This window comes from Coturnix japonica, chromosome 2 (genome assembly GCF_054131305.1).
Source record: "Coturnix japonica strain WE chromosome 2, WE-NBRP24, whole genome shotgun sequence".
In the NCBI taxonomy this organism is placed as follows: domain Eukaryota; kingdom Metazoa; phylum Chordata; class Aves; order Galliformes; family Phasianidae; genus Coturnix; species Coturnix japonica.
In genome coordinates, this window is record NC_140664.1 from 32,678,547 (window position 1) to 32,695,317 (window position 16,771).

Consider the following 16,771-nt stretch of genomic DNA (forward strand, 5'->3'; position numbering starts at 1 on the left):
CTGGGTTTCTTATGCTTTCTGATAGGCAGATTTGGAATATACTGACAACATATGTAGATATTACTTATATCTGAAAAACATGGAAAGCAGAAATAAGCTTGTTTCTTTACAGAAACACCATCTTTATCTACGTGAATACAGTAGTTGAGTACCTGTAAATCTATTTATCTGTAACCTTTTTCCAGATTTTCAGAGGCAGCCTAAATGCTGTTTTTCTTTCATGATCCCATGACCCTTGTAGCGTGCCCTGTTTATTGGATTTTTATTGCTGTCTAGCAATAGCAGGCTGGGGGAAGGGTCAGTCCTCTCCTGTGATGCAAGGACCCCATTCACATCTGAAAGCTCTCTAATAGATGTGGAGCTTGATGTAACTGGTATAGCAAGAGCTATCAGAACCTGATCAGAGAATACATTGTTGGTGTTGGCACGCTTGTTCTAGGTCTTGTTTGGTGCATGAGTAGTATAATGATTGACTGGTTACTCAGACTGAGGACAAACCAGCAGGATTGATACCTCCTCCTGAGAGCAGAGGCACAGTTTTCAGTCCCCCACATCTGGATGTCTGAGAGGTTCTTGTCTCAGATGGTTTCTCAAAGGGGGTGAGAGCATTTAATCCCATGGTTGGAAGCAGGAGCCAAACCCTGATAGCACTGTTTTGTCTGAAGCTCTTCTGACAGGCGCAGTTGTTGCCAAACTACTGTTTGCTTTGCTACTCTTGCTGCTCTGTTGGTCTCTCCATAGTACGCTTCTGTTCAGTAAGTTTTGGCCTGCTATCAAAAGTTAGCTAAAATAGAAAATGGTGTTTTTTAGGGATTGGCCGTTGTTAACTGAACCTGCTTCTCAAACAGAAGGATCTTCAGAAAAACCCCAAAACATATTCATCCGGGGCACGATCTTCCTTTGCAATGTTTCAGTGCTTTGCTGCAAGCAATGTATATGTTAGAATTTCTCAGTAGCAATAATGATAGGATTTATTTATAATTGGAAGATGGTAATGAGTTTATTATGCAGCTACTGTGATATTGCATTTGATAGACTTCAGAAGAAGCTTTTAGTGCTCTTATTAAGGCTAGATATGCAAAATAAGAACTGATCTGATTTCAATATATTGTTTTCCATGCTTCCATAGTCTTCATCCAGTATAATTACTGTGTTTTACAGTTCACTAGTCAGTGAAATAGAACAGATCATCGTGATGTTCTGTCCTTGTAAAAGAGCAACAAATAAGTATATTTTAAGAGGATCTGGATTTTTTTTCTTTTTAGAAATCATGCAGATTTTGTCCATATTCTGACTTCCTCAAGCTGAATTCTACTGCTGTCATACAATTCTTTTTTCTTTTGTTGTAATGAAGTATAAATTTACATGAAGAATTTTAAGAAAGGAGATGTAGTCAAAGAAACAGACAGAAGCTTATGTGCACATGCTTTTATTCTTGGTTATACCAAAAGCTTCCTTAATGTTTTTGGGCGGATTGCTCTGGGACCATATGGTCTGCTCTTGAGTGCTCCACTCAGCTGTTGCAATGCGTAATTAGGAAGTGACTGACATATGGTTTAAAGCTCTGCCATAGGTACTGAGGCTCTGTGCAGAGTCAATACAAGTGAGGCAAACTATGATGCGTTGTTCCAGTGACCTCCAGGAGACATCTTCTTATGATTTAAAAAAACAAAAGCAAACAAAAAAACTAGGGCAAATTAGTCATCTGCTCAGAAACAAGACATCCCAAACAAGAGTTTAAACTCAGTGCTGCAGAGTAGATGCCCCCAGTATTTATGAATCCCCTGTTTCAATTGCCACTGCAAGAATATTCATACACTTTATGCAAGTATTTTTTAGTGCAATGGGCATAGATGTGTAGGAAAAGAGAGCAGAGCTCAGCTCATTCTTAAAGGGGCATACCTTAGGTTTGACTTTAGGCTCTGCTTCTTGCTGATTCCCATTCCTTTCTTTGTAGTTGTCTAACATGGGAGTGGTATACTGTATCTGTATATCTGTAACCTTTTTCCAGATTTGGAACTTGCCTGAGGAGCAAAAGAGCAGTTGGGCTGGGGGAGAATCTAGACTCCAAGCTTCCTGTTTGTAGCAAATATAGTGGATGCTTTGGAAGAGATAATGGGGATCTTTTTTTTTACTTCCTTCTGTAACATTATGGCCTAAACTCAGTGTTAGCCATGGGCTGAGCAGGCATTACACAGTGGACTCTTCACAGGCACTCTGGACTATGCTGGAATTCATCACGCACCATTTCAGACCAGACTAAATAGCTGACATCATCTCTAAAAAACCGAATCAGCGCCCAAGGAATCCTAGTGAATGAAAGCTTTCTGCTTCACGTTTAATGGCCAGCTTGCTCATTTTCCAATCAATTTCACATTTCTTTCTTTTTTTTTTTCTTTAATAAGAAGATTTAAATATTGGAAACCAATCAAAATTTTCCTAAAAAAATGTGAAGAAACTAATTTTGTTTTTCTGAAGTGATCAGTTGTTTTTTTTCTCAACAATCTTAAATGTGTTTTTTTTACAGTCAAGTAGTGTGTGTAACATGCTAAACTTCAGATGAAGACAGCTTTGTACTTTCAGCTGAAGTGTAGTATGAATTGAAAATAGAAAGTACGCTTTTTAGTTGCATTTGCTGGACTTTCTGCTGAACAATGGATGGAAAGTGGTATCCAGCTGGAGAGGATTTCAATTTTGCCAGATGATAATATGTTTTCTTCTGAACATTGTACCCACCTACATGGAAACATAACATTGAAAGTAATTCTCACAGAAATTAAAGCTATTTTTGTTTTCAGATATCTACGGGTTGATAAAACACAGTGGGAAGAATTTCCTTAGCAAAGAATGAGTGAACTTATAGCAATTTTTCTGCCTGCCATTCTGAGCCATGTCTGCATGGCCTCAGAGCGGTCACATACAGATACATACAAGCCACTTCTGATTGAACTATCTCAGGTACCAAAAGCAGAATATCCACATTAACACACTACTCTGCCCTGGCTAATTAGCCACTGATAGCCCCAGAGGTTAATTTCTATATTCATGATTAATATTTAATGGGCAATGAGCGGTTTAGTAAAACTTATTTTTAAACATAATTAATATTGCATGCAGCAACAGCAACAGAGTAATACAATTTACATTAAATACTTCCAGTGTAATTTCTGCTGATTGTATCTCTTCACTTCTCTTTAGGGGCTCTGAATGTAGATCATGCCTTAATGCAACCCGGCAGAGTTTAAATGAACTGTAATATGGAAAATTCTCTTCTGTCTTAATTAATCAGATAGCTTTATCCTATAGTTAAAGGAACTGTAACAAAATTATATGACTAATAAATATTTCTGCCAGTCATTTTTATTTCACCCAGCAGGTATAGATCTGTGGAACAGAATGATGCTATGCAGAATGCTGTATGCATAAAGTATAAGACTCTTATTATGGTATTGTCTTAGAGGTCAACCTGATCCCTATTATGAATTGCAAAGTACATTTGTGCTAATGAAGTGCCATATTACAGACTTCAAGTATATTCTCAAAATTACTGTTTCTTCATAATGGTGTTTTGGTTTTTTTTATTCTGTAAAAATATATGAAATACTCTTAATTTTAAGCCATAACATTTATACTCACGTAGCACTGATTTTGTTTTTGCTTGCATGTATTGTGTGTAATAATGTTGGAGAAAGCAAAGAAATTGACCCAAAGGATTTGTTATAGGTTTGCTGCTAATTATTTTGATTGAAGAATTAGTTTAGACAGAAGCGAGAAAAAAAGGATAAGGAAGTGGCTATAATGTATGCAGACATTTTATGTGTGGCATGAGCTTAGTAGTTTCAAAAATGGATTTAGAAGAGGAAGACCGTGCATCTGCCCATTGTTCTCTATCAGTCTCTGTCCTTCTGCTGACTTCTAAGCACCTGCACTGGTCCTCACAAACCAAGGATCTGTCCTGACTGGACTTTCCACCCTTATTTTAAGAGAGAAGAAGTTTATCAACAGATTTATCTTCACCATGTAATCAATATCATATGAAGCTTCAAATGGTAATGAATATATACGCACAAGGGCTGCTCTGAAAGTAATGCCTTCTGTTTGCTATGTTGGCCCACAGCGTTAGAGGTAGATGCTGACGGTATGGCTGTAGAGAATGAACCTTCCCACCAACATTCTGTTATGTTCTGTTGCCATGTGACAGATGGCATCATAGGAGCAGTCTGACACAATGGTGGAAGTGTGTAGGAAGCAAAGGGGTGAAATTGAATTCTTCTATGAGGGGAAAAAATGCCACTGACATTCATCTGCACTTACTGAATGTTTGTGGGGACCAAAACAGTGGATGTGTGCATGGTGAGATGGTGGATGGTGTGGGTTTATGCAGGCTATTGTTCATCGCTGGCAAAAGTACATGGCGTATGTTGAAAGATAGTGCTTTGTACCTGAGAATATGTTCTATCAACTGTGCTTTCTGTATCTCTTGTCATTTCCATGGAAATAAACAGGAGGTATTACTTTCAGAGCAACCTAAATATAATTTATATTTATAGTGTGTTAGAAATGTGGAGCTGGAAAGTAGATCAAGGCGTTCTGTGATTATTTTTTTTTTCACCATGGCACAAAACAAATGCATTTAAATTATCCAGTGTTGTTGGGAGTATGTTTTAAAACTCAGAGTAGCCAGCTTCATGCTTCCTTCCCCTGAAACACTCCTTCATACAGTGATCCCTGCTTACAGCTGTCCCTATGCTCACAAATCTTGTACTTGAAATATCATCTGTGCGTAATGAGAATCAGATTTCTTACTTGTACACGGGTTCTCCTTTTCTGCAGAGTTAACAGTGTTATCACACAGAATCACAGAATGACCCAGGTTGGAAGGGACCTCAAGGATCATGAAGCTCCAACCCCCCTGAATGACATTTGAGTTATGTTCTAACACAAATATATCTAAATTTTCTTAAGGATTCTTTTAGCTCAATTGAGCACACTAGGTTTTAGAGTGCATCATGCAACTGGCAAAGAATGATTTATATATCACCTGGTATGAAAGTGCACTGAATCACTTGAGGTACCCCACTGGTCTTTGCATTACTTTCTGATTGCTTTCTCTTGGCCACGAAAGTGTAAGCTCTTCCAAGGGAGTTCTTACTGTTGTGTTGAGAATGGTCTTTGCTTTGCCTGGGTTTGTACAGCCCCATTCTTGTGATACAGATTATTTCACAGCGCGTTTCTAAATAGCAGTCACTTTTCTTCACCGCATAGTATGTTCTCTCTTGTCACGACTAGTCTATCAGTGTAAACCTAACAAATTTTAAACTCTTCCAGGTATATTTCTACAATGTCCTTCTTGTGATTCTTCTGTAGACTTGTTCAAAGAGCAGCTGCCTTCCTTTATATTAGTCCTGCAATTTAGTATGTTAAAACTCAAGACAGAAGGCGGAGAAAGAGGCACAAGAAGAAAATGATGCAAGTCAGAGAATCCAACTGGAAGAATTTTACATATCAAAGTTCAAACTTTGGTTTATAATATGTTATTTGGGAGAAAGATAAATGTAAATGCATAGAAGTACAGGAAAAGCAAGAATTTATCTGTGACAGTGATAGAAGAAAATTGCATCAATGAATAGTAATTTGTACACAGATTTTTTAATCTATATAAATTCATACCTGACTGTTTAATTCCTTTGTGCTCTAATAGGTTCTACGCCTGGCTCCAGATGATGGTTTTGCCAAAGTACATTATGGCTTCATCCTGAAGGCTGAAAACAAGATAGCAGAAAGCATACCTTATTTAAAGGTAGTTTTATTCCCACATTTAAAGTACATATTTTACCAATAGGGAAAAAGAAAAGGAAAAAGGGGGGGGAAAAAAAAAAAGAGAGAGAGGAAAATCATAATATACAAAATCTGCCAAGCTAGAAGTATTCTAATTGCAAATCACAATTTAAGCTGTGCATCGAAGTTATGCTACTATATCACTGCCAATGAATGGGAAAAACCTGATACACTAAGATTCATCAGTTCTTGGGGTTCTATTAGAACACAACTGTGAGTCTCAAGTTGTCTTGAGGCTTGCAGTATGCTGCAAACTAAAGGTTCTTAAAAGATCCATAGAGTTGAATTGCATACATCTTAGTGCTTGGAAGAAATACTACTAAACAAAGCCTTAATTTACAACAACCAGCTGTCTAAAATGCTTGTGTACATTTATAGGATTGAAGTCAAGTGTTTGTCTTTGAATACACCTCTGTCTTGGAGTAACTGGGGGAAGAGGCCATGGGATTTTGCAAACTGATAACTTTTTTCCATGTTTTTTTACTGTATTCATTCAACCGATGTTCATAGTTATCACAGTAGTTAAATTTTATAGCCAATTTCATAGATTTTCTCTTGCATAGACTGTATACAGTAATAACCTGAGCTGTTTTAGAAGTCCCACTGAAGTTTCTTTTCTACTATCGTATTTCTGTTATTATTTTTAGGAAGGACTAGAGTCTGGTGACCCTGGCACAGATGATGGACGATTTTACTTTCATTTGGGTGACGCCTTGCAGAGAATAGGAGACAAAGAGGTATATATTTAACATGGCCTTGCTTTAACATCTGGCAAATCCAGACAAAACTTCTGAGCATGGGCTCAAAGTAAAATACTTGAGTAGTCTGTTTTAAGTAACAGTCCAGCATACGTGTGTAGAAATCAAGATAAGCAATAGAAAAAAAAACACAAAACAAAACCAAAAGCAAAGAGCAATTTGTATGATGGTAGCATCTCTTAGCATTCCTTCTTTTGCCTTAGAATTGATCAAAAATTTGACATTTACCTGGAGCTTCCAAAATGAAAAAAGAAAAAAAAAAAAAATCAGAATGTGTTTTTTATCTGTTTTCTGCTCCTACTACTTGTGATTTTTTTCCACCAGAGCCAAAATACAGTGACCTAATTATATTGCTTTATGCAAGTTCTTTCATAGCACTAATAACAGTGTTCTATAAACTGTACTTCTTTCCCATGTTTACCAAGAGACTACTGACCCATATTTAATATCAGTAATTGCAAGGAGGATCCTGTTTTGCTAATGCTGGACTGGACGACCTTGGCTGACTGATATGTCTGACAACTGATGTTTTTTCAGTTTTTTTTCCTCAAAGTGTTTATGCCTTCTGTGTCTTAGAAGAATATCCCCAGAATCAAATGGATCCTAAGCTTTTTCTATGGAATTTTGGTTGATATGAATTTAATTGCTAACAAGTGTCATATTCTAGGCGTATAAGTGGTATGAACTTGGATACCAAAGAGGTCACTTTGCATCGGTCTGGCAGCGCTCTCTCTACAATGTCAAGGGTCTGAAAGCTCAGCCATGGTGGACAGCAAGGGAAACAGGTTATACAGAACTGGTAAAGGTGAGGAAGTTTGTCTCTGTTTAATTTCATTTTTTTAAATTTTTCTAATAACGACTGCATGGGGTGAAGCAGAGACAATGCTTGTCCCTGAGGTCTGAATTACTGCCTGTGAATACCAAACACCAATCTCAGACAGAGTGGAAGATTTCACAAAGATTTCACTAAGATACAATAAATTGAGATTAGGTGTTTTAAAAATTGAGAACAGGGATAGAATGACTGAAATCATTACTAAATCCAGAGCTTGCATGGTAGGCAACTGTAATATCTCAATTACAAAATAGCAGCAAATTTTGGCAATGACTGGGACACACATCATGCAATTTTTCCTTGTTCAGGAGAAGCTCTGTTCCTTGCCCCCTTTTTAATACTTGGTGTCTTCTTAGGCAGATTGCATAGGAGAGACGAGCATAAACTCAGAGGGATGGATTTAGTAACAGATAATGACACAGAATTTTAGTTCTTTAAAGTTCTTTTTATTCAATATGAAACATATAGTTTGTTTATTATTCATAACAATAGTTTAGGTTTTCAGTAGTTGCCTATTTTTGATATTAAAGATCCCTAAGCAGGTCCTTTACAACTCCAAAGTAACAGCAATAGTAATTTTAAAAATTAGGAAGTACCCCTTATGTGTATGTTTAGATTATTAGTGTGTGGTTTCAGCTGTAGACTCATTAAATGGGTTGGAAGGAACCATAAAGATCATGTAGCTCTGACTGTCCTATCATGGGCAGGGTTGCCTCCTGCTAGATCAGGATGTTCAGGGCCCCATCCAACCTCATCTCTAGGGATGGCAGATCCTTTATTTATGCAGGACAATTTTATACTAATTTTTTAAATTCTTCTGCACAACTAATTTAAATGCTTGTTTGAAGAGGCAGTTTTGTTCAGTCTTTGTTTCCTTATGCTCAATTACTTAACAAGTTAGAAACTTGCTGTGAAATAATTATTTTATTAATAGAAAAGGAAATTAAAAAAGAGGAATTACTCCTTTTTGAGGTTCTGATGACAGTATAGATAATACTGGGAAACTTAGATTGAAAAGTGGTCGTCAACTGTAACCTTGCTCATAGAAAATAAACAATTAGCTTTGTGGACTAGCATAAGGGAAACATTAATAGTGCACCTATTGGAGTCATTCTGGAGGTACAAATAAAAATAGATACTTTGTATATAAAGGTGATGGAGGGACTAGAAATCTGTTATTGTACTCTTGACAAATAGTAAGGGAAGTATATATCACATATCTCCAGTTAAGAGAGTACTTCACTGCGCTAAAAGTTTTTGTTGTTCTTTTAGGTGTTACATTAGCCATATGTTGAAGATATCCGTGCAAGTTGAAATCCAAAATATAACTTAAATGTATCAGAAAATAATTGCATATTTCCCCCATAACTCAAAAAGTTCTTGAGTTTGTGAAAAAGAGCAGATTTGATTCCAATAACAATCGGTGCTGCAAGCAAAATTTGAAGTAGTGCTCTTGAAAAGTTAGTAGCAAAATCTTCTGAAGACAACTCCTTTAATGGTTTCTGAAATATTCAAGCTTCTGTACATGTTCTAGTTAATAGAGGGGTGGGGAAAAATAGGTTTATTTCCCCATTCCACACAGCAAAATCCAGTCGGCTGTTTCTTGTGCAGAATGTGTGGGAAATGCTTACAAATCCAAATAGTAGTAGTTGATGCTGAGAATTGTTTTATGGAGTTTGAAGCATTGCAGGCCTGGACACTCTCTCCCTCCATTCGTTGTAAAATGCAAACAGAGTATTTTCGATATCTTGGTAACTTAATAGTCCTAATGGAGAATTTATTTGTCACTAGCTGAGACAGTGCTAAAGCCAGGTTCTCTGACATATTCTGACAGCTCTGTCTTTGTTCATTCTGTTAACTGACACAGCTGTAGTTAGTTGGTAACATGTTAGAGTGCAGACCTTGTTTGATTTTGTTACAAAGGATCACAAGATTCCTTGGGATTATAGATGGGAGATGTGAGTTTTGATGGTGACTTTCTTTTTTCCATGGAAAAGCTGTAGAAGAAAGTTCCCTTTCAGTACTCCAGTTTAATAAATCTACTGAGTGGCATTCTGCTCACATAGCTATACTCAATTAGTAAATTATCTGTACTAGTCTAGTCTAGTGTGTGACTAGTTTACAAATAAAAGAAGAAAAGGCATTTCCAAAGGACAATTAATTGCTACCATGTTAAATTACTTTATTAGGATGACATCTCTCCATTTCTGGTCTTAACTTCTCTACTGCTTTCCTTGGGGGAAAATAAATAAATAAACAAAGTGAAAGCCTAGATAACTAACTTAGGCTTGATATTTAACTTAATTTATGGGTAAGGTTAAAGAAGGCAATCACGTACTTTATTTAAGTCTTTATGAACTGCTAGCCAGGATGTCATTTCTATGTTTTCTTTTGTTACTTAGAAGTTACATCAATAAATAAGGAGGTGTACAATGGTGGGAAATCCTGGTTAGTGCTACCGTGCTCATTGCATCTGTCTAACTTCTGCCCATTAATGCTTCCTTTTGCTTTGTTATGTTTTTTGTAGTTTCTTTGAAAGAACAGAAAGAAGGACCTGATTTCTCAGAGAGCAGAAACTATAAACCTTTAAGTTAGGAAGTGCGTCAAGGGACCTATGCAAAAGTGTTTATGATCCACAATAGTTCAGGACTTTCGATCTGGAGATTCAATACATTTATTGTTTGAGTTCAGCTAAAAAGTAATTTTGCTTTTATCTTCAAACCTTACTGTCCTACCCTGAGGCAATTAGCTTTTCTTTCCAGGTCTTACTTAGTTTTTTCATTATCTGAGGTGTATTTGGAGAATATCAATATAGCATTATTTTTCTGTTCTGGTAATCAGTGAGAATAATAGATAAAAGTATTATAATGGTACTGTATCTCAGACACTTTTCACCAGGTTCCCATTTAATGGGAAATAATCTAGGTAACTTTGCCCTCTCCTCATTTTGAGTCTTATGATTTCGGAAGGGACTACAAGGATGTTTTGACAACAATGTACTACAGTGAACAGCTTAGTGATTAGAGTGGATCTTGTATAGACCATTTTCACTGATTGTTTGGACTTTATTAGTTAAAAGTCTAAAGTGCAGCAAGAGAGAGAAAGAATGAAAGTACTGGCAACAGCACATATTCATAATGTTTTCCATAGAGAGACATCTAGGAGTAGGTAGTCTGGCTAACAAAATCTGGACACTCATATTTCATGTTGAAAATTAACTGAAAGATGCATTTGAAGTGTGGCTAGATGCTTAAGAGAGCTTTGTGTTGAAAAGAGCAAGATGATGCTTATGCATGCTGATGTTTAAGCACTGTGAGTGACTGAATGAGTGCAAGGAATTATTTTAGATGGCTTTAAAAAACTGGCCATTGCCTGGAGGTCATCAGAATTCCCCAAACTGTGATTATTGTGAATGCTATTTTTTTTACTCTGTTCCAGTAACAAAGTGAAAGGGATTGGAGACTTACCGTTATTTTACTTTATAGCCCAATGGATTAAAATGCACATGTGGTCAGTGGTTATGCCTCACATGGGGGGTACTAAACTCTTAATCTCTGTCTGTGGCATTTATGACCATGCCTTGAAAAGCGCTTGACAGCACAGAATAAATATTTTTAATATAATCACACATAAAAATAAAACAATATTAAGAAATCCCTGTTTAAATTTTGTAATTTCTTTTCCAATAAAATCTACACTATTGCCAGATGTAAAGCAACTGTAAAGTTCCATTATTGTTAGGAACTGTATTTAAAAAGCCATATGGAGGTTTATGGGAATCAGCTGGTAAGAAACAAGGACATATGCTCCAAATGCTGTTCACCACCTGATTCTTCACTTGAAAGCAGAAAATTGAACCAAATATAATATGAATCTTTTGTAAACTGAGGCTTGTGTCCTTACATATTATAGAACATGAACATAACTTTTTTCTGTTGATACTAGCTCTTGGGTCAGTAGCCTGAAGTCCAAGTCCTCTACTTAGCAACTGTGTTTTAATGGTGTTCTGCATTTGCAAAATCACAGAATTGCAGGAGCTGGAAGGGACCTCAAGAGATCAAGTCCAACCCCTCTGCTAAAGCAGATACCCTGCAATAGGTTGCATGGGTAGGCATCCAAATGGGTCTTGAGTATCTCCCTCCATAGAAGATGACTCCACAACCTCTCTGGGAAACTTGTTCCAGTGCTCTGTCACCCTTACCATAAGTTGTTCTGTATATTAATATCAAACTTCATATGTTCAAGTTTTATGCCATTGCTCCTTGTCTTATCACTGTGCACTACCAAGAAGAGGCTGGCCTCATCCATTCATTCCTGCAATTCAGTGCATGCCTAATAGTCTGTAACATCAGGGAGATCAAGGCTTGGACTCCTGTAACCTTCTCTTCTATCTAGGACTTGGAAATTACTCATACTAAAGCATTATCAGTTTGTTTTATAGATGAGGGTCCAGTTTTTCAAGTATACAGAACACTATTGATTTCAGTGGCAGTTATATCTAAAACCATTGAGGAGTTGGCTCAAAATCAATGGTATGTATTCAAATCACTTGGATGCAAAAGTGCTGGGGAAGGAGTTTTAAAGGCAAGGACGATCACAGAACTTTGCAGGCTGACTTTCAGCTGGTCACTTGTGAAGAATTAGCAATGACAAAGCTGCCATTATGGACAACTCCTTGGACCACCAGTGCTCTTCATGCACCTTTTAGTCTGCATTGGTAAAAACTTCTTACATTTTTCCAGGGAAAGGATTAGGCGTATGAGGAAACAGATATGTGTTTGCATTATCTTTCAAAGTTTTCCAGTTTTGTTTATCTGTATGGCTGTTAAATGAAGCCTCTATAAATGCAAGTTTTTCACATATATGTATATTTCAGACAAATCAGTTTTACAAATATATTCTTGAAAACATTTCTTTTTAGTATTAGCCATTGGAGGAGAGTTACAGAAATCCATCAGTGGGAGAGAATAGGATGAGTACAGCAGGAAAATGAGTGCTTTTCACCTTTATTAATGGATAAGAGAATGCAGTTTGCTAGAGAAAAAGAAAAAAAAAGAGAGAGAGAGTATACAGTAATAAGAGAAGTGCAGTCCTAATTTTCATAGACCTTAACAGGCCTAAAAAGATTGTAGTGAGAGGTAGTCTGTGTATTACAGACAGCACGTTCCAGCCATAGCTTTGTTTCCTGAGCCTTTTATGGTACTTCACTGTATGATCTGCTTTGCAGGATGCAACTCTTCAGTTTAAATGCGAAAGGCTAATAACCATATTAAATTTATGGCTGAAAAGGGGTAGTTATATCACCTTATCTGACCTATGTTACAGAGACGTTAGAGTTTTATTTGACTTTATGCACTGTACAGACATGCAGTGGAAGCACATCTTGGCCTATTTGGTGTATTAAATCAATCGAAAATGTCTTACAGAAATGCTTTGTTTGGGAGCACAAAATGAAAGCTACTCACCCAAAATAATGTTTAGCAAGTAAAGTAAGTAGCTTGGAAATTAAAGTCATGTCATTATCATCTATATCCATTGTCAAACTGTGAGTTTCTCATTTCTATTACTGTAACATTAAATGGACTTATTACTGACAGAATGCAAGGTTTTCTAATCTACCTGATTTTTACAAATAGAATGTCCTGAGGCAGCAGAGAAGAGCAGACGTGTTAATCCTACAATCTTGTGGGTTTGGTGTCTATGAAGTACAAGGCGGCTTACACATTGTTAAAGGTTGTATCCGTAAATTGTCACCTGTCATTTCAAGTTGTATTTGACCATTTTCAATAGCACCAGAAGGTGTAAGTGCATCTTTGCAAACCTTTCTGAAGGTTTAAATCACAGCTACCAACAGAACTAGCTTGTTTGCATTTGTCCTCTTTGAACTGAGGTGTTCTGTCAACGCTTGGAGTTTCAGTTTATACAGTGGTTTTCCAGTTGCAAGAGCGCTTCGAGGTAACACGTGCTACGTTTGAGAAGACCAGTACTCTTTTTAGCTTGCAATATAAAATCAACTGTTAAAAAACCATTCAGCTAATCAGAGCAGATAAGGTCAGGCCTTCTCTGCAAAGAGGCAGGGGACCATTGAAATTGTTAATACGTGTGTAATTGAATCTGAAGAATGCTGTGAAAGTTGTTCCTGCCTTAGCGTGACAGAAGGAAATAGGTACGTATAAGGAAACTTGATAATAATGATGAACATGTGTGTGTGTGTGTTTAATTAGAAAGTTAAGAATGGAAGCAAAAAATAAAGAAGCGAAATGCAGTAAGTTCTCAGTGCAGTAACGTGACTTTCATAACAGTCCTTAGAAAAAAACTGGAAGCTCATTCGAGATGAGGGTCTTCATGTGATGGATAAAAAAAGAAGCCTCTTCTTGCCTGAAGATGAGAATCTACGAGAAAAAGGAGACTGGAGTCAGTTTACTTTATGGCAACAAGGTAAAACATTTTGTATTTCTCTTTCCCCAGTTTCACTTTCTCAGACTGATGTAGTGTAAAAAGGAGTTTCTACTGAATGTTTTGTTTTTTGAAATCACTGCAGGGGAAGGGAGCTAATAGAATAGTGTCTGAGACCCCACTGACGGATAAAGCAAGAATTCTTATTGCCCACAAGCTCTTCTAACAATCCCTTCAGGGTAATACTCATCTCTTAGCTGGGCTGCCAAAATTTTCCATAGTAATGCATAGTACAAATCAGCCTGAAGGAGGAAAGGAAAGCAGGAGAAAACATATCCTCAATGTTTTATTGCCTACTAGGTGAGGTCCACTGTTCAGAAATGACATGGGCAAAAGAATCTGAGCTCTAAAAAAACCTGCTGGTCACTGTGCAGTGGAAATTACTGGGATGACCTGAATTTCTTAAAAGACTACATACGAAAGAGTATTGTAAGACAAAATATTAATGACCAAAGTCTATTAAAATAGTTGGTGAAATGGTATAATATCGTTGGCATTATCTGTCTTTTTAACAAGTATACTTGAGTGATGTACTTAATCAGTAATAAAAATATAACCGTGTTTTTAGAGTCATGTTTGAACAGGTAGGAAGCCCACTCTTCTGATATAATTTAAAAGCAAAAGAGTGGCAGGCTGCTTTAACATTACAACATGTAAGCTGGCGTTTCTGTTTCATAACTTGAAAAGTGTGATTACAAATCCTGATTTTGGTGTCAGCTTTGTTGTTGTTCTGCAAACTAGAAAACAAGGGACTGTTTGTTCGTTGCGCTTATTAGTGCTACATCACTTATTTTCACTAGGAAGAAAAAATGAGAATGCTTGTAAAGGTGTCCCAAAAACGTGTGCTTTATTGGAAAGATTCCCAGAAGCTACGGGCTGCCGAAGAGGACAGGTACCTTCATTTTTGCAAATCCCTAAGTCTGGGAGCAGGTGATGTTGAGGAATGTGTATAGAAGGACGCACGATCTTGGTGTATTCAGTGATGCCTCAGACACACAATAAAGTTAATATTGTAAAAGCCTTCAGAAGATACAAGGTAAAATATATCAGCTAAAGCTTTCTCATGGAATTTTTAGTTGAACTGGTTTCTCTTGTGATCATAGGGAGCTCATGCTGGGTAAGTAATTGTCTTCTGTGGGTCAACTGATGGTAATAAATTACTAAACTTAGTCTTAAGTGACCTGATCTGACACATGGCTAACCCTGCTTTGAGCAGGAGATTGGACTAGGTCCTTTCTAACCTGAATTTTTCTGTGATTACTCTCAACTGAATAACAAGTTACGAAATTAAAACAGGGAGCCAGACTCTCACTTTGATAACCTTTGCATGCTTACCCAGTCTGGTGGCATTAGGTATAACAAGAGTCACCGAACAAAGGCCAGACAGTACTACTGTCACATAAAGAAACTTTAAATCCATGGGCTGTGTCCTTCAGTGTCAACAAAATTAGTTTCATGTACCCGATCTATACTGATTACTCTGCTACAAATCAACCTCATTAAATCCTCAGAGTTTAAGTTTTCAACCACAGTATAACTTATCTGTAGTTCAGGTATATTTGATGACATACATGTAATTCTTCTTGATTGCAGCATGTGTGTGTGTATAAATATATGTCTCACAGACATATATAATCAGATATGTGGAGGCAAATTATATACATGTCAGTAATAATTCTACAATGCAAGTATTTCCAGCATTGTCAAAGTATTTCTGGGGGTTATCAGTAACTTTCCTTCATAGCCAGTATTAGCAGTTATTTGAGTTTCTTCAGAGTCTGACAGGGTAAACAAGCATGAATCTCACTGTAGTAGAGGCAGTGGAGCATCTTTGTGTGCCACAGCCACTGGAGCTTATTGCTTGCTGTTGTAAGATATCTCTGATAAGCTCAAACCTCATATGCTGGGAACAGCTAAGGCATTAGGGTTCACATTCTTTTATGCTCACTTTGTTGTAATTGGAAACTTGGGAATGTCTTAAAAATAATAGGATTTAGCAAAGCTACCCTGTCCTACCCTGAAAAGGTGCTCCTCATCACTTACACAATATTCATCTTTTCCACTGGGCACTTTTAGAATCAGAATGATAATATCCCTGCTGAGCCTTCCTTTCTTCAGACTGAGCATTCCTATCTCTTTTAGCCTTCCCTTATTTCAGAGGCCATTGCTTATCTTTATGACTCTTTGCTTGATTTGCTCAGTTGTCTATGTTTATCTTGGAGTGAGTAGCCCAGAACTGAACCCAGCACTGAGAGTGATGAGTGTAAGGATCACTTCACTCAACCTGCTTGCAAGGCCCTGCCAAAGGCAGCCCAGGAGGCTCTTGGCCTCCTCTGCTGCTCACATTGTTTTAAGCTGTTGTTTACATGGACCCTAAATTCATAGTGATGCACAGAGTTATTTCTCTCCAGTGCAGGACTTTTCATTTCTTTGTTGAACATCGTGAGGTTCGTGTTTGCTCCAATTTCCAACTTGTCAAAACCCTTATGAGTGGCAGCAAAACTATTTTGGTGTATCAGCATTTTCTCCTCAATATTCTATCCCCGACAAGAGATGTACTCTTTCTCTTCATCTAGGACATTAGTGAAGCATAAACACTGTTGGACTCAATGATGAACCCTAGGGTATACCTCTGTTGAGCTGTGGGTGTTGTGCTTTGATCACAACTCCTTGAGCCTGTCTGAACTGCCAGTTTTCAGCCTCCTTCACTGTCAGCTTACCTATTTTCCACTTCATCGGTTTGTCCATGCTGATGTTATTGGCAGACAGTGTCAAAAGCCTTACAAAAGTTGAGCTAAACGATACCCACCAATCTCCCCTCATCCATCAAGTTAGACATCTCGCTGTAGAAAGCTGGTTAAGCATGATTTCCCCTTTGTAAATC

At 37.3% G+C, this 16,771-nt stretch overlaps 1 protein-coding gene across 9 annotated transcripts in view; it reads left to right on the forward strand.

Moving 5' to 3' along the window:
* ASPH (aspartate beta-hydroxylase) overlaps positions 1 to 16,771 on the forward strand; it is a 95,666-nt gene that overhangs the window by 68,605 nt on the left and 10,290 nt on the right. For all 9 annotated transcript variants that reach the window (XM_085539516.1, XM_085539517.1, XM_085539518.1 and 6 more), the window contains 5 exons: positions 5,702 to 5,800; positions 6,486 to 6,575; positions 7,264 to 7,401; positions 13,734 to 13,869; positions 14,688 to 14,779. In XM_085539516.1, the coding sequence (XP_085395642.1) occupies positions 5,702 to 5,800; positions 6,486 to 6,575; positions 7,264 to 7,401; positions 13,734 to 13,869; positions 14,688 to 14,779 (555 nt within the window). The remainder of the gene's footprint in view (positions 1 to 5,701; positions 5,801 to 6,485; positions 6,576 to 7,263; positions 7,402 to 13,733; positions 13,870 to 14,687; positions 14,780 to 16,771) is intronic.